The 23,573-nt window shown below is 37.6% G+C and overlaps 2 protein-coding genes across 2 annotated transcripts in view; one reads left to right on the top strand and one right to left on the bottom strand.

Moving 5' to 3' along the window:
- IntS2 (integrator complex subunit 2) overlaps positions 1-23,573 on the bottom strand; it is a 186,632-nt gene that overhangs the window by 51,522 nt on the left and 111,537 nt on the right. The gene's annotated exons all lie outside the window — the stretch shown is intronic.
- On the top strand, positions 1,755-23,033 carry LOC141398558 (large ribosomal subunit protein uL4-like). Its single transcript, XM_073975938.1, has 3 exons — positions 1,755-1,856; positions 22,103-22,231; positions 22,297-23,033. Exons 2-3 carry the CDS (start codon positions 22,150-22,152, stop codon positions 22,581-22,583), a joined length of 369 nt encoding a protein of 122 aa, XP_073832039.1. The 5' UTR covers positions 1,755-1,856; positions 22,103-22,149; the 3' UTR covers positions 22,584-23,033.

Genomic DNA, 23,573 nt, shown 5'->3' with positions numbered 1-23,573 from the left:
CTGAAGTAAAGGAACGCTTTTCGAGTAAAAAGTTGTAAAACTTGAAGATTCTTGAACGTAAAGGAACAGGGCTAATAATTGTAATCTTCTTTGTGTGCTTTATTTTCTATTCATTTGTTGTTATAACATTTCGTTAGTCGGTTTTAGCTCTGTTCCAGAACTAAAAAGTTTTTACAATTTTTACCACTTTTACACATTTTGCGTTCCCGTACACAAAATTTATATGAAAATCGTTTACGACTTTTACAACTTTTACGATTTTTACCACTTTATAAAGTACGGTAACAGGCCATTTGTTTTGTTTTTCTATACAGAGTTACCAACGTTGCTTCTTTTTATTTAACATAAGGAAAGTCGAATTCCCAGTTACCGTAGTAAGAAATCATTAAAGAATTTAAAAATAATATTCTAAGATGGCTTGTCCCTACGAAATATGTAATATTAAGGATGATAATGAATTGTGTGTTAGCTGCTGGTTTTGCCCTGATGGGATTCCCAGTATAATTCTTAAGTTCTGTATGGAAATCATCTTATATTATACCCATGGCAGAACTACCAGGTAGTGGTATCACACCAGCTGATCGAATATGAAAAGTCAAATCCCTTTATAAAAAAATTATTTTTGTTGTAATTTCCCCAACAACATAAAGAAAGTTTTGACATAACATATTCAAAATTTTACGATGCCACTACCTGGTTAATTGTGCCATGATTATACCTTTACATAAATCTGGCAGTCTATCAAATGCTTCGAATTATAGAGGAATTGCAAAATTAAGCGCTATTCCTAAATTGTTTGAAAAATTAGTCACGGAAGTAATTTCCAATAAAATTCAACCCATGCTAAGTCCTTATCAGCATGGTTTTCGTAGTGGTCTCTCAACAATAACAAATCTTATTCAATTTACATCTATTGTAATAAAAGGATTTGTTCGACGTTACCAAACTGATACAATCTATACAGATTTTAGCAAAGCTTTTGACAGAGTCAACCATAAGCTTTTGCTATATAAATTAGATTGTATAGGATTCAATGAAAACTTAGTCAGGTGGATAGCATCTTACTTGCACAATAGATCGCAAGTAGTTCTGTTTGACGGATGTCGATCAACATCGATTATAGTTCCGTCGGGTGTTCCTCAGGGAAGTCACCTTGGGCCGATTCTCTTTCTTTTGTTCATAAACGATTTACCAAGTTCAATAATGCACTCAAAATTGCTAATGTATGCCGATGATGTTAAGTTGTTCATTACCCATAATTCTGTGAAGCAAGCTGATTTACTTCAAAATGATTTAAATAACCTTTTTCAGTGGTGTAAGGTAAATTGTATGGATTTAAATTTGAATAAATGTAAACATATGTGTTTTTCCAGATCATCTTCTTTAATAAAGCAATTCATTATTAATGATTTTATTTTATCTTCTGTAGAATCGTTTGTTGATCTAGGCATTTTAATGGATCAAAAATTAAATTTTAATAATCATGTAATTTCTATGGTAAATAAAGCCTATGGTGTCTTAGGATTTATAAAAAGATGGGCCAAAGAGTTTTCTGATCCATATATAACAAAGCAATTATTCACTTCCCTTGTCAGTTCGCTTAGTGCGAATGTGCGTCTGTGTGTTCGCTGCACAGATTCGAGGTGTTGCCATATGCTCTAGATATTTCTCGAACAGGGAGACTATGGGATATAAATACAGGGGAACTGGCGATGACGAGTTAGTTGTGTTTTAAGCGTTGAACTGAACAGATCGGTTAAATAAAAGCTGCGTGCTAACTAGAGACTTGCTGTGTGCTTTGTAATTAAAGTTGGTTCTGAATAAGTGTAATAAAGTAAATAAAGCATTGTAGAAACGTAATCTAAAACGAACCCTGTTTTATTTGGTACAAATCGTACTGGGGAATAAAACAACGTCTACACGGAGATTAGTTAAACCTAATTCCGTAACAATATCTATTTTGACGGAATTCATTATCGCGTCATTTCATAAAACTTGTATACATTTTATTTCAGGAACTTTTGAATAACCTGAAGGTTATTATAAGTTGGCAACCCTGTTTAATAGTTATCAAAATTTTTTGTGCTCCGTGCTTTTTTTAATAAATTTAGATTTTACTTAGTAAATTGTGTTTTTGTGTGATCAGAAATTGTTTAATTATTTTTATAACTGTGTTCACTATTTGCTGTGCTTATTGGTGCATTGAATGTTAACCTTTTTAACCTGATTGTGCTAAAACAATTTTTCTGTGTTTCATAATTGGTCTGTTCCTTTACTTCTGAAAATGGTAAAACCGGCAAAAGTAGTAAAAGTTGAAAACTGCTCCCATATGAATTGTATTGTGTCTGAAGTAAAGGAACGCTTTTCGAGTAAAAAGTTGTAAAACTTGAAGATTCTTGAACGTAAAGGAACAGGGCTAATAATTGTAATCTTCTTTGTGTGCTTTATTTTCTATTCATTTGTTGTTATAACATTTCGTTAGTCGGTTTTAGCTCTGTTCCAGAACTAAAAAGTTTTTACAATTTTTACCACTTTTACACATTTTGCGTTCCCGTACACAAAATTTATATGAAAATCGTTTACGACTTTTACAACTTTTACGATTTTTACCACTTTATAAAGTACGGTAACAGGCCATTTGTTTTGTTTTTCTATACAGAGTTACCAACGTTGCTTCTTTTTATTTAACATAAGGAAAGTCGAATTCCCAGTTACCGTAGTAAGAAATCATTAAAGAATTTAAAAATAATATTCTAAGATGGCTTGTCCCTACGAAATATGTAATATTAAGGATGATAATGAATTGTGTGTTAGCTGCTGGTTTTGCCCTGATGGGATTCCCAGTATAATTCTTAAGTTCTGTATGGAAATCATCTTATATTATACCTTTACATAAATCTGGCAGTCTATCAAATGCTTCGAATTATAGAGGAATTGCAAAATTAAGCGCTATTCCTAAATTGTTTGAAAAATTAGTCACGGAAGTAATTTCCAATAAAATTCAACCCATGCTAAGTCCTTATCAGCATGGTTTTCGTAGTGGTCTCTCAACAATAACAAATCTTATTCAATTTACATCTATTGTAATAAAAGGATTTGTTCGACGTTACCAAACTGATACAATCTATACAGATTTTAGCAAAGCTTTTGACAGAGTCAACCATAAGCTTTTGCTATATAAATTAGATTGTATAGGATTCAATGAAAACTTAGTCAGGTGGATAGCATCTTACTTGCACAATAGATCGCAAGTAGTTCTGTTTGACGGATGTCGATCAACATCGATTATAGTTCCGTCGGGTGTTCCTCAGGGAAGTCACCTTGGGCCGATTCTCTTTCTTTTGTTCATAAACGATTTACCAAGTTCAATAATGCACTCAAAATTGCTAATGTATGCCGATGATGTTAAGTTGTTCATTACCCATAATTCTGTGAAGCAAGCTGATTTACTTCAAAATGATTTAAATAACCTTTTTCAGTGGTGTAAGGTAAATTGTATGGATTTAAATTTGAATAAATGTAAACATATGTGTTTTTCCAGATCATCTTCTTTAATAAAGCAATTCATTATTAATGATTTTATTTTATCTTCTGTAGAATCGTTTGTTGATCTAGGCATTTTAATGGATCAAAAATTAAATTTTAATAATCATGTAATTTCTATGGTAAATAAAGCCTATGGTGTCTTAGGATTTATAAAAAGATGGGCCAAAGAGTTTTCTGATCCATATATAACAAAGCAATTATTCACTTCCCTTGTCAGACCTATATTAGAATACGGGTCTGTCATATGGGATCCGCAATATGCTTCTTACTCTGATAGAATCGAATCAGTGCAAAAACAATTTCTACTTTTTGCATTGAGGGGATTACATTGGAGTAGTAATTTTGAACTGCCTTCATACTCTAGCAGGTTAAAATTAATTCGACTACCTACATTAAAAAGTAGACGCATAATGTTAAATACTATGTTTGTGTTAAAAATATTGAATGGTAGTGTGCCGTGTGATTTCTTAATATCGTCTATTAGAATAAATGTTCCTTTTAGATCTAATAGATATTATCAATTCTTATATATAGATTTTCACCGTACCAATTATTCTATGGGTGAAATCCTTAGCAAAATGTGTATTGATTTTAATTCCATGTACTATAATGTAGACTTTTGCACGAGTTTGGAAGTTATAAAATCTAATATAATCTTATTTTTAAATAATTAGTAGTTGTATGAATTTTAAAACTGGCTGATGAAGTAGATTCTATAGCTGGTTTTCGAATTTCCCTCCTATATCCCATCATGGTGCGGATCATGGTGTGTACGCGATCCCTACGAAAAGGGAGGTCGCCCCCTCGGTCGGCAGGGGTGGGAAAGAGAGGCGTGGGAACGTTCGAAAAAAAAAACACGAGAAAAACATTCCAAGGACCAAATAAACATAAGTCGTGGTATCAAGTAGTAACGCTCTAGTTCCAGTATCAAGGATCAAGATGGACCTGTCATATCTATAAGTATACAAGATTATATTGTCATTTGTAAAATTTTTGCACACCATGCAATAAAATAAAGTGTGGCTAATGCATACATATATGCATTTACCCATTTATCTGACTTCAACTTACTAGTAATTTTGGCTATAATTTCTGACTACCGAATTGACTAGTTACTGGTAATGCAATGAAGGGACAAGTGGTTTTCGGAAGACTATCGAATTGAATGGTTACTGGTAATGCAATGAAGAGACAATTGCCTTCATACGACAATCGAATTGGATGGTTACTGGTAATGCAGTGAGGAGACAGTAGACCCCTTCCTATGACATCCCCATGTTAAATTCACCAGTCAATAACATTGCGAGTAGATTGGGTGGTAACTAGGGGTGTTACCAGTAGCCAGCAAAATTGCTAGTTATTCCCTAATTACCCGAACAACTGGGAATATAAAGCGACCCATACACTATCAAATTTTGATGTCAATATTCCCAGCTAACAATTTTTCCGAGGGATCTGATATCAGATTTTTTCTGAGATTTTCTGAATATTTTTTAGAAATGTGGCCGATTTCTCTAATATTTTCCTAGAATTTTGACCGATTTTCTATAAGTTTATTTTAAGAATCTCTGCACATTTTCTAAAGAATCTTAAGAATCGTCATTCCGAATTCGTTCCGATTTCTAATAGATTATTGGAAATGTACCAATGCAAATATTTACATACCTGAATATGTTGTAAGGTGTATACATATAAGTACCTGTACCCATTGTAGAATGACCGTCAGTTGTGAATAAACCACCAAAGTGTACAAAAGTGTTCTTGTGTTTTTCCTCGTGTACATCCCAACAGGTTATGGGCCCAGGCAGCAATAAAAGTGTGTGTGCATAAAGTGAGCAGTAATTAAATCGTGGGAAAATAAAGTGCGCAGCTGTGAAGTGAAAAACGAGGAAAATGAATTCGCTCTACAACATTGCGAAATTGGATGATACCAACTACGACTCATGGAGTCTACAAGTGAGAAGTGTCCTGGTACATCAAGACTTGTGGTCCGTGGTTAATGGTGAGATGGAGAAGCCTGTTCCAGATGAAAAGAATGCCAACGAGGTTGCAGCATGGAAGCGCAAAGAAGCAACGCCGGTGCAGATAGCTCACATCAAGACCTGCACAACAGCCAAAGAGACGTGGGAAGCGTTGAAAGAGGTACACAGACCAAAGGGACCGGTAAGAAAAGTGACCCTCTTCAAGCAACTGATCCAGATGCGCATGGCAGATGATGAAGATGTACAGGAGTACATTTGCAAGTTTGTGACCATAGTGGAAAAGTTGGCAGAGACTGGAATAGATCTACAGGAGGAGCTGTATGTCATCATGCTGTTAGCGAGCCTGCCAACATCATATGAAAATCTAGTTGTTGCACTAGAAGCGAGAGATGAGCTGCCAAAGTTAAGTACCCTGAAGATCAAATTGGGTGAGGAATGTGATCGTCGAAAAGTCAATACCGCAGGTACCAGTAAGCAGAAAAATCATCGCAACTTCAAATGCTTCAATTGTGGGCGTTCAGGACATTACGCAGCACAATGTAGAGACCGAGGTGCAAAAGGTAAAAGCAACGGCGGTGAGCGCACAAGCAAGCGTGTGTACAGCAACAACAATGGCAATAGGCGCGCAGGTAACAATAAGAACAAGTAAAAAAGCATTAAGTTCGGCCGGGCCGAACTTTTCATACCCTCCACCATAAAATATTCATTCCTGTCCCCAACTTTAAGTGAGTACGTTAAAATGTCAGATAATGTACATAAAATGCTTCATTCGGGAGGCCCTTTTTATGGTGCCTATATCTAACTGTTGACAATTTTTGGTGGGCTAGAAATTGGGAGGTACTGTTATATAGGGGTTATAATAAAACATGGGCCTATGTTGACAGTTTTTGATGGGAGCCTTTAATGTCAAATAACTCCTAATTCGGTTAAAAATTGCAGCTAGAATCCTCAAAATACCAAAAATTGGTACATAACATGGGAACTTCAAATGTCATTAACAGCTAGTTCGGAGGTATGCGGGCTATACGAAAATATGAACTTAAATGAAAAATTTTTGTTGCAGAATTTTTGTTGACTATTAAATTTCAAATTACAGAAAGTTCGTCCAAAAAATAAAGCTAAGGTACGGAAATCGGGAGGTTTGTTTTGGGGCTATACAAAAACATGGACCAACGTTCGGTTAAACATTTTAAGTAAAATCCTCAAAGTATCGAAAATCTGGAAGTATCGTTATATTGGGTTATATTGTTGATGCAGATGTGTGGTTACCACTACAACCTTCAAATGTCAAATTACAGTTAGTTCTGTTAAAAATTGTAGCTAAAATTGCCAAATTACTGAAAATTGGGAGGTACCGTTACATGGGAGCTATATCCGAACATGGACCTATGTTGACAATTTTTGATGGAGAGGTGTTGCGACCACTAAGAACTTCAAATGTCAAATTACTGCTAGTTCGGTTTAATATTGTAGCTAAAATCATCAAATTACTGAAAATCGGGAGGTACCGTTATATGGTGACTTTCTTGACAATTTTTGGTGGAGAGGTGTGGTGACCACTAAGAATTTCAAATGTCAAATGTTCAAATTACAGATAATTCGCTTAAAACTTGTTGGTAAAATTCTCAAAATACCTGAAATCGGGGGTACCGTTATATGGGGGCTATACCAAAACGTGGACCTAGGTCCACAACTTTTGTTATATAAGTTTAGTTACACTTAAGAACCCTAAATGTCAAATTATAGCTATATCGGTCTGAAAATGTAACTAAAAACGTCAAAATACCGTAAATCGGGGGGTACCGTTATATGGGGGCTATACCAAAACGTGGACCTATGTCCACAAGTTTTGTTAAATAAGTTTAATGACACTTAAGAACCCTAAATGTCAAAATATAGCTAAGTCGGTCTGAAAATGTAGCTAAAACCGTCAAAATACCGTAAATCGGGGGGTACCGTTATATGGGGGCTATATCAAAACGTTGACCTATGTCCACAACTTTTGTTATATAAGTTTATTGACATTTAAGAACCCTAAATGTCAAATTATAGCTACATCGGTCTGAAAATGTAGCTAAAAACGTCAAAATACCGCAAATCGGGGGTTACCGTTATATGGGGGCTATACCAAAACGTGGACCTATGTCCAGAAATTTTGTTATATAAGTTTATTGACACTTAAGAACCCTAAATGTCAAATTATAGCTAAATCGGTCTGAAAATGTAGCTACAAACGTCAAAATACCGCAAATCGGGGGGGTACCGTTATATGGGGGCTATACCAAAACGTGGACCTATGTCCACAAGTTTTGTTAAATAAGTTTAATGACACTTAAGAACCCTAAATGTCAAAATATACCTAAGTCGGTCTGAAAATGTAGCTAAAACCGTCAAAATACCGTAAATCGGGGGGTACCGTTATATGGGGGCTATACCAAAACGTGGACCTATGTCCACAACTTTTGTTATATAAGTTTATTACAGTTAAGAACCCTAAATGTCAAATTATAGCTACATCGGTCTGATAATGTAGCTAAAAACGTCAAAATATCGTATATCGGGGGGTACCGTTATATGGGGGCTATACCAAAACGTGGACCTATGTCCACAACATGTGTTACATGTATATTGACACTTAAGAACCCTAAATTTCAAATTATAGCCAAATCGGTCTGAAAATGTAGCTAAAACCGTCAAAATACCGTAAATCGGGGGGAACCGTTATATGGGGGCTATACCAAAACGTGGACCTATGTCCACAACTTTTGTTATATAAGTTTATTGACATTTAAGAACCCTAAATGTCAAATTATAGCTACATCGGTCTGATAATGTAGCTAAAAACGTCAAAATACCGTATATCGGGGGGTACCGTTATATGGGGGCTATACCAAAACGTGGACCTATGTCCACAACTTTTGTTATATAAGTTTATTGGCACTTAAGAACCCCAAATGTCAAATTATAGCTAAATCGGTCTGAAAATGTAGCTAAAAACGTCAAAATACCGTAAATCGGGGGGAACAGTTATATGGGGGCTATACCAAAACGTGGACCTATGTCCACAACTTTTGTTATATAAGTTTATTGACATTTAAGAACCCTAAATGTCAAATTATAGCTACATCGGTCTGATAATGTAGCTAAAAACGTCAAAATACCGTATATCGGGGGGTACCGTTATATGGGGGCTATACCAAAACGTGGACCTATGTCCACAACTTTTGTTATATAAGTTTATTGATACTTAAGAACCCTAAATGTCAAATTATAGCTAAATCGGTCTAAAAATGTAGCTAAAAACGTCAAAATACCGCAAATCGGGGGGTACCGTTATATGGGGGCTATACCAAAACGTGGACCTATGTCCACAAGTTTTGTTATAAATGTTTATTGAAACTTAAGAACCCTAAATGTCAAATTATAGCCAAATCGGTCTGAAAATGTAGCTAAAAACGTCAAAATACCGTAACCGGGGGGTACCGTTATATGGGGGCTATACCAAAACGTGGACCTATGTCCACAACTTTTGTTATATAAGTTTATTACATTTAAGAACCCTAAATGTCAAATTATAGCTACATCGGTCTGATAATGTAGCTAAAAACGTCAAAATACCGTATATCGGGGGGTACCGTTATATGGGGGCTATACCAAAACGTGGACCTATGTCCACAACTTGTGTTACATGTATATTGACACTTAAGAACCCTAAATGTCAAATTATAGCCAAATCGGTCTGAAAATGTAGCTAAAACCGTCAAAATACCGTAAATCGGGGGGAACCGTTATATGGGGGCTATACCAAAACGTGGACATATGTCCACAACTTTTGTTATATAAGTTTATTGGCACTTAAGAACCCCAAATGTCAAATTATAGCTAAATCGGTCTGAAAATGTAGCTAAAAACGTCAAAATACCGTAAATCGGAGGTACCGGTCTATGGGGGCTATACCAAAACGTGGACCTATGTACACAAGTTTTGTTATATATGTTTATTGACACTTGAGAACCCTAAATGTCAAATTATAGCCAAATCGGTCTGAAAATGTAGCTAAAACCGTCAAAATACCGTAAATCGGGGGAACAGTTATATGGGGGCTATACCAAAACGTGGACCTATGTCCACAACTTTTGTTATATAAGTTTATTGACATTTAAGAACCCTAAATGTCAAATTATAGCTACATCGGTCTGATAATGTAGCTAAAAACGTCAAAATACCGTATATCGGGGGGTACCGTTATATGGGGGCTATACCAAAACGTGGACCTATGTCCACAACTTTTGTTATATAAGTTTATTGGCACTTAAGAACCCCAAATGTCAAATTATAGCTAAATCGGTCTGAAAATGTAGCTAAAAACGTCAAAATACCGTAAATCGGGGGTACCGGTCTATGGGGGCTATACCAAAACGTGGACCTATGTACACAAGTTTTGTTATATATGTTTATTGACACTTGAGAACCCTAAATGTCAAATTATAGCCAAATCGGTCTGAAAATGTAGCTAAAACCGTCAAAATACCGTAAATCGGGGGAACAGTTATATGGGGGCTATACCAAAACGTGGACCTATGTCCACTACTTTTGTTATATAAGTTTATTGATACTTAAGAACCCTAAATGTCAAATTATAGCTAAATCGGTCTAAAAATGTAGCTAAAAACGTCAAAATACCGCAAATCGGGGGGTACCGTTATATGGGGGCTATACCAAAACGTGGACCTATGTCCACAAGTTTTGTTATAAATGTTTATTGACACTTAAGAACCCTAAATGTCAAATTATAGCCAAATCGGTCTGAAAATGTAGCTAAAAACGTCAAAATACCGTAAATCGGGGGGTACCGTTATATGGGGGCTATACCAAAACGTGGACCGATATAGCCCATCATCGAACTTGACCTGCCTGCAAACAAAAGACGCATTTTCCCAAAATTTCAGCGTCCTATCTCCATTTTTGTGGATGCTAGAGTGATTACCACAGACGGACGGACGGACGGACGGACGGACGGACGGACGTGCTCAGATCGACTTAGAATTTTACCCTGATCAAGAATATATATACTTTATAGGGTCGCAAATGAGTATTTCAATGCGTTACAAACGGAAAAACAAACTTAATATACCCTCCATACTATGGTGGAGGGTATAAAAATGTGAAATGCTACAATTGCGGTCGTAGAGGACATTTTGCCGATCAGTGCGGAGACAAGGGAAAGTCCAGCGAAGAAACACACACAAATTCATATGCAGTGCTGCAATCGTCGAACAAGAAGAGCGTGTTAAACTCCAGCGTGTGGTGCGTCGACAGCGGAGCATCAAGTCATATGTGTGGCGACAGAAGCTTGTTCGGGGAATTTGCAGAGCACACAGAAAATATAGATTTGGTTGGCGAAGAGAAGATCGTTGCTAGAGGCAAAGGCAGTGTGTGGCTAGCAGATTGTGACATCATGCTGAACGACGTGCTGTATGTACCTGAGATGCAGTGCAATTTTATGTCTGTGGGCAAGATCGCAGAAAAGGCAACAGTAAGGTTTGAGAACAGAGGCGCAAGAATTTTAGAAAGAGGAACAACTGTTATGTTCGCCAGAAAACAAGGAAATTTGTTTTTGTACAGCCCGAGGGAAACCAGCAATAAGAGGAAATCCAATGTGAATGCAGACTGGTCACAGAAAATGCGAACATGTTACGAACTAGAGTGCGAAGCATTTTGATGAAAATGGTTAGTCCAGAACATGTTTGATAAACGGCGATAAAAATATAGAATTCAAATTGAGATGTAAATAGTTGATAATATGAAATTAATGAATTATGTAAATATGTATCTGTATATACTAGAATGTAAGATAATTTACGGTGTGTCTATATTTAAGAAAACATTGTATGACAATGTAAGTTGTATGTCAACTGTAAAGGTAAAAAGGAAATGTAAATATTTCCATTGAGGAGGAGTATTGGAAATGTACCAATGCAAATATTTACATACCTGAATATGTTGTAAGGTGTATACATATAAGTACCTGTACCCATTGTAGAATGACCGTCAGTTGTGAATAAACTAGGGATGCGTAATCGAAGCCAAAAGTAGACTTTTCGATCTTTTGATTTTTACCTTCAACTGAAAAGTCGACTTTTCGATCTTTCGATTTTCAACACTAACTAAAAACTCGACTTTTCGATCTTTCGATTATGATCAAAGTCGACTATAATCGATTTTTCGATTATGACAAGGTCGACTAACATCGATTTTAGAGGTGTTTTGATACATATTAGGCCTGTTCGATAACTTCGCAAGTAAAAAGTATTTGCAAGTTCTTGCGAGTACTTGCAACACCTCCCAGTCTTCTTTCACTGAACAAGTTTGTTATCGAACAGCATTTTGTAAAAGTTTGTACAAATTTGTACAAACTTTTGAGTTATCGTACAGACCTATTGTTGTCAACAGAGGGTGAAACTAAAGGATCATTATTGAGAGACCAAGCACTCAGATACTAATGAATCAGTCCTCAAAGACCGATAAATCTTCCTTCAGAGTCCGAGGAGTCAGTCTACAGACTAATGAAACAGAACTCGGAGACTACCGAAACACTCTTCAAGAACGGAGATATTAGTACGGTGTCATTTTAAAAGTTGTTGTGTTAAAAAAATTGTGGTAAGGAAAATCGAAAGTCGGCCATGAAAGGTCGACTTTTCGATTTTGTCTACAGTCAAAAGTCGACTTCGATTTGTAGACTTTTTAAACCAAAAGATTAATCGATTAGTCGACTACAGTCAAAAGTCGACTTCGATTTTTAGACTTTTTAAACCAAAAGATTAATCGATTAGTCGACTTACCTACCCCTAGAATAAACCACCGAAGTGTACAAAAGTGTTCTTGTGTTTTCCTCGTGTACATCCCAACATGGATATTCTAAGGGAATTTTTTTTTCGGTTGATGTCGAAGAACAAAATGACTGGTCATACTTTACACGATATGTTTTTTACATATGAGTTGTCACTTTTTATATACAAAATGTATACGCAAAGTGACAACACATATGTAAAATAACATATCGTGTAAAACACCCATAAATGCAACATATAATAATTCAAGCTAGTGTTGATAGCTTCAACATGCTACTGCACACTGTTCTACTGTTAATCATAAAATGATAACAACAGGCACAATCATTAGAAAGTTTGAAATTAGAATCATCCATAAAATAGCACATTAAAAGAAAATTGTCTCGGAGTGGGGTTTGTTCTGTACAGTACGACACGTGTTTTGTTAATATCAAAGGCATCAACGTCAGAATTGTTTCCGATTTTTTCAGAAAATCTGAACTTTTCTCCGAATTTTTCCAGAATTTCTTTCCGATTTCGGACGGATTTTCCTAAGAAAATCTAAATTTTTCATCAAATTTTCCAGAATTTTCTTCCGAATTCGGACCTAATCCTGTCAGAAAATCTAAATTTTTCTCCAAATTTTCGAAGAATTTACTTCCGAATAGGGACCGAATTCGTCGCGAAACTCTAATATATTTTATGAATTTCCTTAGAAAATTCTTTCCGAATTCGGTGACCAGTCCATACAACTTTCGTACCGAATTCGGCATCAGAATCGGATATTTTTTCAGAAATTCTGTCCGAATTCGAAACGAATTCGGAAAAAAATGTTAGCTGGGTTTGTAGTAGTATGTGTAAATTTTTCAAAATATTAGTCCCAATTTACATTAGGCGAGTTTACTTGCGGCAATTGTCAGTTTGTAGGTGAGAGAGGGTGCTGAGAGGCAAAGGGTTACCATATGCCTCACCTCTCTCTCCCACAAAATGACAATTGCCGCAAGTAAACTCGCCCAATGTAAATTGGGACTTAGAATGTGTGTGCGAATTTTATGGATTGAGGAAAATCAAAATAGTTTTGATTTTCAAAATGAAACCCAATAAATCCGTTGAATATGGTTTATTTTCAAAATTGTCAAAAAGAAATTTTGAAATAAGAAAACATTGTGTTTGGAAAGAAATAAAAAAAATTTAAGTTCATTCGTTTGTAGAGGAAAATTTGATGATTTCGGTTGCAGATTGAAGGCTTTGCTACACACGTATCAAGCACACACATACGTAAGGGGTTCATCGGCTGGACAAGCCAATTTGATAGTGTATGGGTCGCTTAACACTAAATTCCAATTTTTTTTTCAAAAACCATTATTTATTTGAAAACAACTCTATAAGAAAACATATAAGCGAACGGTAGTTATAGGACGATTCACAGGATATTTACTATCCTTTGAAGTCTAGTCTTTTTAACTCTATTTTGATTACAAAATTCATGTGGAAAATATTTTTTGGTCCAATTGATCCTTTAATTTTTTGCAAGCAAAAGTAAATTTCTATAACTATCGAGTTTTAATTGAACATTTTACGTCTTCTATATTAGTCCTACAAGTCTTCTGTCAGAAGACCTACTGGTTTTTCCACAAGGTATACTGGTTTTTCATCTTGTCTTTTGTGAGAAATCATCCTTGTCTTCTATTAAAGGACCTTTTGGACTCCGTCAAGACATTGTGGTCTCTTCGGATATCCTACTGATTACACTGTGACAACAAATGGAAGTCAAGGTCTAGGGGTGAAAAATTCACGTTGGGAATGAAAGCCAATATTGAGTATATTAAGTAACCCAAAGGATCCCATAGCTGATATTTATGAGTTATGACGTGATGATTTTTTTGATTGGCCACAATAACGCCTGATAAAATGCTTTATAACTTTGTTTTAATGCAAATTACACTTTTAACAGCCAATCCTATAACTGCGAATTGTATTTAACTACCAATAATATTTGGAAGGAATAACCAAATTTCATTGAGGATTTTGTATTTACCAGCCAAAAACAATATCAGGTCATGCAACAGTTGCCGAACACTGTTTTTTGTGCGAAACAGAAGAAAACTGGGTTCGTTACTCGTGATAATTTTTACACAATCGATGATGTTATGAGTCGGAGTTCTTTCTACGAACTTAGTTAGCTCACCTGAATTTCTTGAGTAAATTCCTAATTAGAACAATAAAAAGATTTTGAACACATATGGTGAGAATTATTAGAAGTGGGTTGGCTTAGAAGGGCTGTTTCTTTTAGTTTACTTATGCAGGTTGTTGCAACAACACAATGAAAAGTTAACATTCTTTTCTTACAAACAGAAATTGGATGAAAGATGTAGGAGCAAATGTTAATAATTGTAAATTAATTATTTTTTATGAAATAATGCAAAATACGAACTTTTTTTGATGATATGTTTCAGTGTTGGGTGCCACCGTGGTGTAATGGTATGTACACCCGCCTTGCACTCAGAAGGTCTGTGGTTCGATTCCTAGGCCAAGCAACATAAAATTTTCCACGGTGGCAAAATATTCTTCAGTTATGTTGGCGATATTTCCTGAGTATTTCAGCCATATAAAACTTCTCTGCAAGTGGTATCTTAAGGCACGCCGTTCCGACTTGGCGATAAACAGTAGGCCCCATATCCTTGAGCTAATTTGAATGAAGTCTCCCTTGTCCCTACTGGGATGTTTGTGGAACAATTACTCCAAATTATTCAAATCTCGGATTTTAGGAAAGGTAAAGTTGATTGTCACATTTAAGAGTCAATTCTTTGGCATTTTCTTTGGTGGGTGAATCGGATAACTGCCACTTTTTGGCAGCTAAAAATACTAAAGATAAGTGCGAAATTCGCTTTGCTGCCACAAAATGCGTGCAAAACTTGTTTTGGCAGCTAAGTCAAAACTACTGTATTCCCTGCCAGCAATTGGAAGTGAGTTTCGCACTCCCTCGCCTAAGAGGTCACTCCGGAGACACGCCAAGGAAGATTGTTGGTGAAGTGCACAAACAATTTCTATAGCCTTATTGTGAATACGTTTTATCGCGTATGCCGACACTCCGGAGTGACTTCCAAGGCGATTGTTTACATTTATTTAATGATTCAACACATTTGAACAAATATAGAACATTTTCTGTCTGATGATTATATGAGGCGGTGGTGCAGTGGTAAGCATACTCGCTTTGCACTCTGAAGGCCCGGGTTCGCTTCCCAAGTCAGGCGAGAAGACATCACATTTTTAAAATGACAAAATCAATGCAGGTGGAAATTGCAAAGAATAATTTCTCTAAAAGATAAGAAAAATAAAAAATAAATAAAAATAAAAAATTTAAATAAAAATAAATAGAAAAAATATATATTTTTTAATTTCTACAACTATCGCGGAAATGTCGCTGGAGTGACTTCCAAGGCGACACGCCGGTGTGGTTCATTTCTTAACAACGGAGGTCACTTCAGGGTGACTTCTGCGACTATCGCCGCGACTGTTTTCATCGCCCTGGGCGACACGCCTAAGTCACTGAAGAATTCTGAAGTGATGAGCGGTGGCTGGTCTATTGCAGATTTGTGTATGTAGAGTGGTTTGATGTGATGAAAAGAAGACTTGTGTAGGTGAGAGGTGGCTGCTGGTTATGGAGGTGGGTGTGTGGCTGCTGGTTATGAATGTGGGTGTGTGGTTGCTGAGGCTGTGGTAAGAGCTGCAGATTTTTTATGTTCATATGGTGGTGTGTGGTGATTAGTCCATTGGTCTATCCCTAACTTATTTAGTGAAAAGAGAGAATTGGTTCTGTATTGAGAGTAGCTAGGCCAGATTGCTTTGGATACTTTGCAACCATTTTCCGTTTGTCATCTTTGTCCTGCTTTCTCAAGAAAGAAGCCGCGAAGTTTTCGGATGTAGTAACACTTTGGTGGTCTGGTAGATGACTCTACTGGTAGGTCAATCGACTGAGAGCCACCCCGTGCTAGTTCATCCGCCTCTTCGTTCCCCTCTATATCACTGTGTCCTGGAACCCAGCAAAAACCAACGATATCACGTACTTCAAGTAGAGCGTTTTTTAAGTCAAGGATACCTTTTGAATTACTGGTCCACGACTTGAGGGCCTTTAAGGCTACTCCCAAGTTCTTTGACCATCTCCACTGCTTTCCTAATTGCAAAAATCTCTGCCTGAAAGACGCTGCAATCATCATTGAGTTTGAAGGATTGTTCAATTGGTGGGTTCTCGCAGTAGACCCCGGCTCCTGTGCCATCCTCCATCTTGGAGCCGTCTGTGTATATGGCCAGACTGCCACTGGACCAGGCATCCCTGCTGTGAATTGTCACGTTTATTGGGTTGAAGTTGAGTGAAGTTGGTATATAACACTGTGAACCAAAATTTTGGGGGTGGAAAATTCCTTTTGAAGGTGGAAGCCCTTGATGAGTATATACAGAACCCCAAAGGGCAGATCCGCCGTGAGTCGAAGTTTTGAGTTATGGCGTGATGAATTTTTCACTGGAGTCCCTATAAACCATCAGAAATTAGCGTTATATCTTTGTTCGAATATACAGAAAAACAAAATATATTTTTTTCTGAAGAAAAACAGTGTAAACGTCTAAAACGACTATGAAAACGCGACAATATCGATTAGTTGTCAATGAGAGCGGTACCTAAAATTTTCTGCAGAACATGAAGCTGAAAAATTTCATCTTGTGGTACTTTTATTGCGTTTCTTGAAATAAAGGACGAAAAGGACATGGAAGGAATCGAGTTAGAAGATCGAAATGTCTACGAAAAAGATCCTCATTAGATTTGATTGAAGACATGTCATATCAAAAATAAGCCAAAACAACAGCGAACAAAGATATAACGCTAATTTCTGATGGTTTATAGGGACTCCAGTGAAAAATTCATCACGCCATAACTCAAAAGTTCGACTCACGGCGAATCTGCCCTTCGGGGTTCTGTGTATACTCATCAAGGGCTTTCACCCCCAAGAGGAATTTTCCACCCCCCAGACCTCGAGCTCCATTTTGTTGCACAGTGTAATCACTAATGTGATTGAGTCCACTGAACTCAAGTAGTTCGGTAAAAGGAGAGAGGACCTTTGCATGTCCAAATCGTGAACACTGCCACACCCCTGTCCCTCTGAGCCGTCCTCGCCGCCTAAAAATGAGTAGTGATATCCAGGGGTTGGGGTTCAAGTATCACATTCAAGGCGGCTTGAGGCGTGCTTCTGATAGCACCAGAGATGAGCAGAGATGCAGCTATTTGAACACTGGATAATTTGGACAGAAGTGCACTATTCCCGAGAGCATGCCACAAGACAAGCCCGCCATAGGTAAGTATGGGAAGAACGACTGTATCATATAACCAGTGTATGACCTTTGGTCTGAGGCCCCAATTTTTACCGATGGAGTTCTTGCAGGAATAGAGTGCCATAAAACCCCTCTTTGTCCTCTCCTCAGTGTTCCTTTTCCAACTTAGGCGTTGGTCCATGATCACACCGAGGTATTTGGCTTCCGATAAAAGTCTTAAGGCACCACCGTCCAGTTTTGGTAGCACGAATTCGGGAAGTTTGCGCTTCTTTTGTGTAAAGTATGATTTCCGTCTTTGCTGGATTCACACCTAATTCATTGGCGCGAGCCCAGGGACATAGCTGCACTAAAGCACGTTGCATAAGGTCTGATATGGTAGGCAAGAACTTGCCACTAATGAGGATAACATCGTCAGCATAAGCTACCACCTTCGACCTTAGCTGGTTGAATTTCACAAGAATTTCATTTATTTCAAGGTAGTGTGTGACCATGGCAGAATAAGAAGGTAATCTCACTTGAAAAAACCGTACTTGAGCTGCCAAATACAACCATGAATTCGAAACGAAATGAAAGTTGTTTTTGTTATTGTATGTCAATGACAACAATAACAACATACTACTGTTTGTTTACATTATATTATTTTATATAATTTTTATTTTATTGGAACAAATAAATTTCAATTAAGTGATGATGCAACAATCTTTGGCACAATTTCGGGAGAATGCATATTAAGATTTTTTGGTGCTTCTTTTGGCAATTGTAATTCAGGACTTCAGAATGCAATAATTATTGGAAAATTGTCAAGAAAGGTCGTAAGCAGCGCGCAAAAAGAATTTCTGTAAAAAAAACAGTGTTTTTCTGTATCACAGTGTTACGGTCCCATACGGGCGTTTATTCGGGCCATCCGATAGCTTCACGGTGGCTTCTCAAGGCGGTCCTTAACCCACCCAAACAAACCCAGGGCCTAACATCATTTTTTATATGAACTAAAACAAACACTACACAAAACTCTACAAAACACATACACGGGGAATATTTTCGGAGATCTGGGTCTCTTGATGACTCGACCCACACTTGACCCGCCCAACCATGGTCCATTCGGTTTCTATTCCAAAGCATGATGGACCCCACAAATCCCCTCTATTGCAACATCTCCCTCACGCAGCCCTTTTTCTTCGAAGGTATCAAATTGTTTGATCACTTCGTTTAATCTACGTTGCTGTTCATCATTTAGTTCATGGGGTTTAAGTCGATGGTTTTCGTCACTATTTTTATATTCATCGACTATTTTCTCAGTGTTAATTTCATCAACACCAACTATTTCAGGGGCAAGATTAAACTTCCTCCAAAAATCAATGCCTAAATTTAGGGTTTGCTCCAAATCGGGGCATGAGTAGAGAAGTATTTCTCCTGGCTTGTTTTCATATTCAACCCTATGGTTAATTTTCCCAATAACTCTAAATAATTGTACGCTGGCAGTCGTTATATTATGTAATACTGGCTTAACATCAATGTCCAACTCTTCCATCAATTCCCTACATCCTTTACCTAACAGGCTTACGGAGGCCCCACTGTCTAATAATCCCTTCAAGCATTTCCCATTCAGACGGATTAGGGCATACACTCGGGGATCTTTACTATTTGTATCAGCTCTAACAATAGAATCAGCTAAAAACCGTTTTGTTTTTCTCTTTTCCGCCGTTTTCTGTCTTATTTTCAAAATGCGTTTCGGTACAGTATACTCATTATCCCCAGAAGCAAATATTTTGGATCTAACTTCGGCATAATTTTTCTATCTTTCTTCCAGTGGTATTGTATGGCGTAGTCTCGCATAGTCATTGACACGATCTTTATTTCCAGAATTTAGTCGCGGAATTACTGTTATTTGGTCTAGATCTCGGGGTGGTCTGACGGACGTGATTCCCCCGGCTTCTCCACGCCCCTCTTCGTGTTTCCCGCCTGGCAATTCGAACAATGGGGAGTGGTCGTATTTGGTTTCCCGCACCTGTAACAAAACAACTTGCGTTCTGTGGACGGACATTCCATGAACACGTGGCCTACATTGCGGCAATTCCAGCACACAACACGACTCTGCTGGTGATTTATGTGGATAGCTGATAAGTTTTCCACACTGTTCTCTGGTGCATTTGGCTCTTGTGGTTCGTACCCTTCAAGCATTACTTCATTCACCTGTCTTCCGGAGCGCTGTGGAGGCTGAATGGGTCTGGCATCACGCCTAGGGAAGTTCTTTTCTGCGTCCTTGCACTCGATGCGCAACATTTCGACAGTGGCTACAGACATTGGGTATATCACCATCTTTATATTTCTTCAGATTGACTTTTATTATGTGTACCATATCTTGATCAGTTATAGGGTGTACCAGTCGGGACCTGAGTTGGTTCATTGTGTGGAAAAATGAATCAATAGACTCGTTCGCCAACTGCTTACGTTCCACCAAATCTCGCATAGCTTCATATGTGGATTTGGTATTACGGTACTGGCATAACAAAGCTTCCTTTATCTGGATCCAAGACGCATCTTTTGGTTTTGCCAGAACCACTCCAGTACAGGCCCAGAGACTAAAACCCGAAAATCCCTGAGTATTTCATCCCATGGGATTCCATACTGGGCTTGAAGACTCTCTAATCTAAAAATAAACTCTTCCACTGTAAGCTTCTGAGAATTTCCATCAAAATTAATTCCGAACTTGTCTACACGGATTCTAATCATTTCGCTGAAGAACGGTGGTGGATAGTAATTGCTATTATTTCCTGAGGTTCCCGGCGGCACACGATCTGTATACGCTGCCCTAGTTGACGTTTCTATTGGTTGCTGTTGGGGGACATCCCTATTACTATTGGAACTACCATTGGAACTACTTTGAGCCGTGTTATTACCATTCATCGTCATACTCTGGACGCTCTTCACCAAGGTATCCAATGTCTTTTTCATAACACTCATTTCATCGCTAATCATTTTCTTCAGTTTTGCCTCTAGGAACTTCTCTGAGGGTTGTGCTCGAGATTGGTCAGGTGTTTGGAACTTTTCGGCACCGTTCTCACCCCCAGTTGCGGCCAGCGGCTGAGTTGGCAGATTCGGATTTTCGCTTCCTGGACGCTGTATTATCGTGCCAGATAAGTCTCGAATCGTTGCATTTAGATTCGCATCACTACTTTGCGATTGGGCCATTTTCTTCTTTTTGGACGCGGTGTCGGGATGAATTGTGTTGTCAGAATTTGTATCGAAAGCTGGTGGCCAAGTTCTTTTACTAGCCGATCGGGTTATCATAGCCTTACTCCAGTCCCTAATCCTACTTTTCTTTACGGTTATAAAATTCTCAATTGATTGGAAAAATTATTCTGTTGTTCGTTGGGAATCAGCTTCTGAGTATTTATTAGTCTAACCAGTGTTATTTATCTCTAAATAGTTCCTTTTTTATTTGTTAGAATCCTCCAATACTCTCTGTAACTTTTTTTCTGAAATATCTTGATTAAATTGTGCTAATTACTTCACTATAATCACTATATTATTGTCTAATTATTTTTTTGTTATTGAAATCTATCTATATTAGTTCACTGAGGTATATAGGCTGCTATTTTCAGAGGGAGTTGCACATTAGGAGTCTTACAACACCAACAATTGTCATTCATATCACCTAACTCTGTAGGATTTGTTGTCTTCCTCTCACAAACATTAGGTTTGGGTGATGAATGATCATTTTCTTTGTCGCAATATTAGTTTTAAATAGTTTTCTTAAAGTGTTATTTTTCTCCGAAAATAACCTGGACAACACGAACATATACTTGTATTGAATACCCTCCTAGGAATATGGTCCCATGGCTCTGTTTTTACCTTCTCAAAAAACACGCTTTCATGGGTTTTCACTTCGGTGAATGACACTCTGTCTTACAGGCTATCTGATTCCTATAACGGCTATCATATTTCCTCTCATTATTCCTACCATTCGGTACTCAAAGAACAAACAAAACAAAACTTTAACAATGGACAGGTCGACACAAACATTCATAGTTACACAAAACAACTAGAGATTGCACATGACCTTACTCTTAAATCTATCCTAAAACTAATTTGTCTACATCTAATAATGCACATTTAAACATAATCCATAAATACATATCTGGTTGCAATATAGGCTAGACATTGTTAGTTTTGGGAGTAGATATTTTGGTATATTTAAACTATATTCTTGGCTATTTTCAAGTGCCTCGATTTTATGCACTTCTGCTTTCTATCTTCAGTGAAATTCAAAGAAGTTACTTTGGTTTGGGCGCCATTACTGTTACGGCCCCATACGGGCGTTTATTCGGGCCAGCCGGGCTAGCTCAGTCGGTAGAGCATGAGAAGCCACCGTGGAGCTACCGGATGGCCCGAATAAACGACCGTATGGGGCCGTAACAACAGCCCTCAGGACACTCTCGGGAAAACAATTAACAAATGGAGGAACAGCCATGATGTCGTCAACGAATTGTCCTGATACCAAAAGCGTTTCGGCAACCAACAACAAGCATAATGCTGACAGCAAACAAGCCGGTAAGTAAATGGGTTGGAGTGATGATGAATTGATTCATATGTTGAATGTGTGTTCCTTGTTACAGGTCACCAAACCTCTACGGAATCTTGGCAAACTCGTCGTGCTGTTGCTTGTATTTCCCGTGTCCTTGGCGGCGGTATAAATCGCTCTGATCAGGTGGTTTTGGAAACACGTGCCTTGATGGTCGTCTCTACTAAGAACTTCCGCCGCTGGAACAGCAAAGTTAATGTATCAGCCAATTTAATTACTAGCGTGACTGAATTTCCCTTGGTAAAAAGTTGCAAAAACCAAGAAGCTGTTTGTTTTTGCAGATGCTTGAAGATCTGGACTGGAATCCAAAAGGTGTACTAATCCCAAAGATTCCGTGCCATACGCTGCCGTCGTGGACCACTTATCATATACCACAAATATAGTTCCACCTTGAAGAACCTTCCTCATCCCAAGATTGTTAACACCGATTTGTATAGCTTTTTTAAATCTGAAGAAATCCGCAGGTACTTCGTGACCCACGCGATTATCTTCGGTCGTGTTCGTCGTCTCAATCCAATGTGAATTGGCTAAGAACCACTTTTCTGTTGTTGCCAGCAAAGCTGCTGCCAACCGCGCTAAAAAGTTACAGAAGGTCTTTGAAGCTAGAAAGAAGAAATTCGCCGCTGCACTCCAAGAAGATGTAAACTTTTGAAATTGTATAAACTTTATTAGAAATGTATGAGTTTTTATAATATTTAAGAATATGTGTATAAAACTAGCTTAAGCTTTGCAGCCGTATCTGTTTACAGCATATATGTATTTCCTAGGAAACCGGCATCTATGTATGTTTTGTCTTTAAAAAAATAAAACCTTCCCAAGGGAAAAAATATGATATTGTAGTCATGATTATAAACGCTGGATCTAATTTGGGGATTCATTTCAATTGTTATCGAACCAAATAGCCGTTTTAGTTGTCACCGTAGGAATTTTTGAGATTTGGGTCATTATGTCAGGGACTATGCCCATGTTTTAGAGAACTATTCCGATTTACAAGGGTTGGACCAATGTCTGGCACTGGCTGACTTCCGTAACATCATAAAAACGCATTGTTTCAGTTGTTGCACATGCTTTGTAAAAGTACTTTAAAATGCACACCGTTGCAAAAGCAACCTCAGTTTTCTACCTGCTGCTCATTTTGTTGTGTATTATGCGTTTCAAATGCGCATCAGTGACGTCGTGGATGGCAATACTTCGCATTAATTCTGTATTACAGCGATATGGAAAAGGATGCTTGACATTAACAAGGCAACTGACTATGGAGAAGTCAGCCACTCTTTCAATTATTGTGACCACCAGCCATTATTGCTCGCT

This window comes from Musca autumnalis, unplaced genomic scaffold, assembly GCF_047663935.1.
Source record: "Musca autumnalis isolate F117 unplaced genomic scaffold, ASM4766393v1 scaffold_3, whole genome shotgun sequence".
In the NCBI taxonomy this organism is placed as follows: domain Eukaryota; kingdom Metazoa; phylum Arthropoda; class Insecta; order Diptera; family Muscidae; genus Musca; species Musca autumnalis.
Note: the sequence above shows the minus strand (reverse complement) of the source record. Positions and strands in the feature narration are given on the sequence as shown.

Bases quoted from the DNA above. Each gene is read 5' to 3' on its own strand.
- LOC141398558 (XM_073975938.1), top strand. From the start codon at position 22,150: ATGATGTCGTCAACGAATTGTCCTGATACCAAAAGCGTTTCGGCAACC. The intron at 22,232-22,296 runs GTAAGTAAATGG...TCCTTGTTACAG, and splicing joins TGCTGACAGCAAACAAGCCG to GTCACCAAACCTCTACGGAA.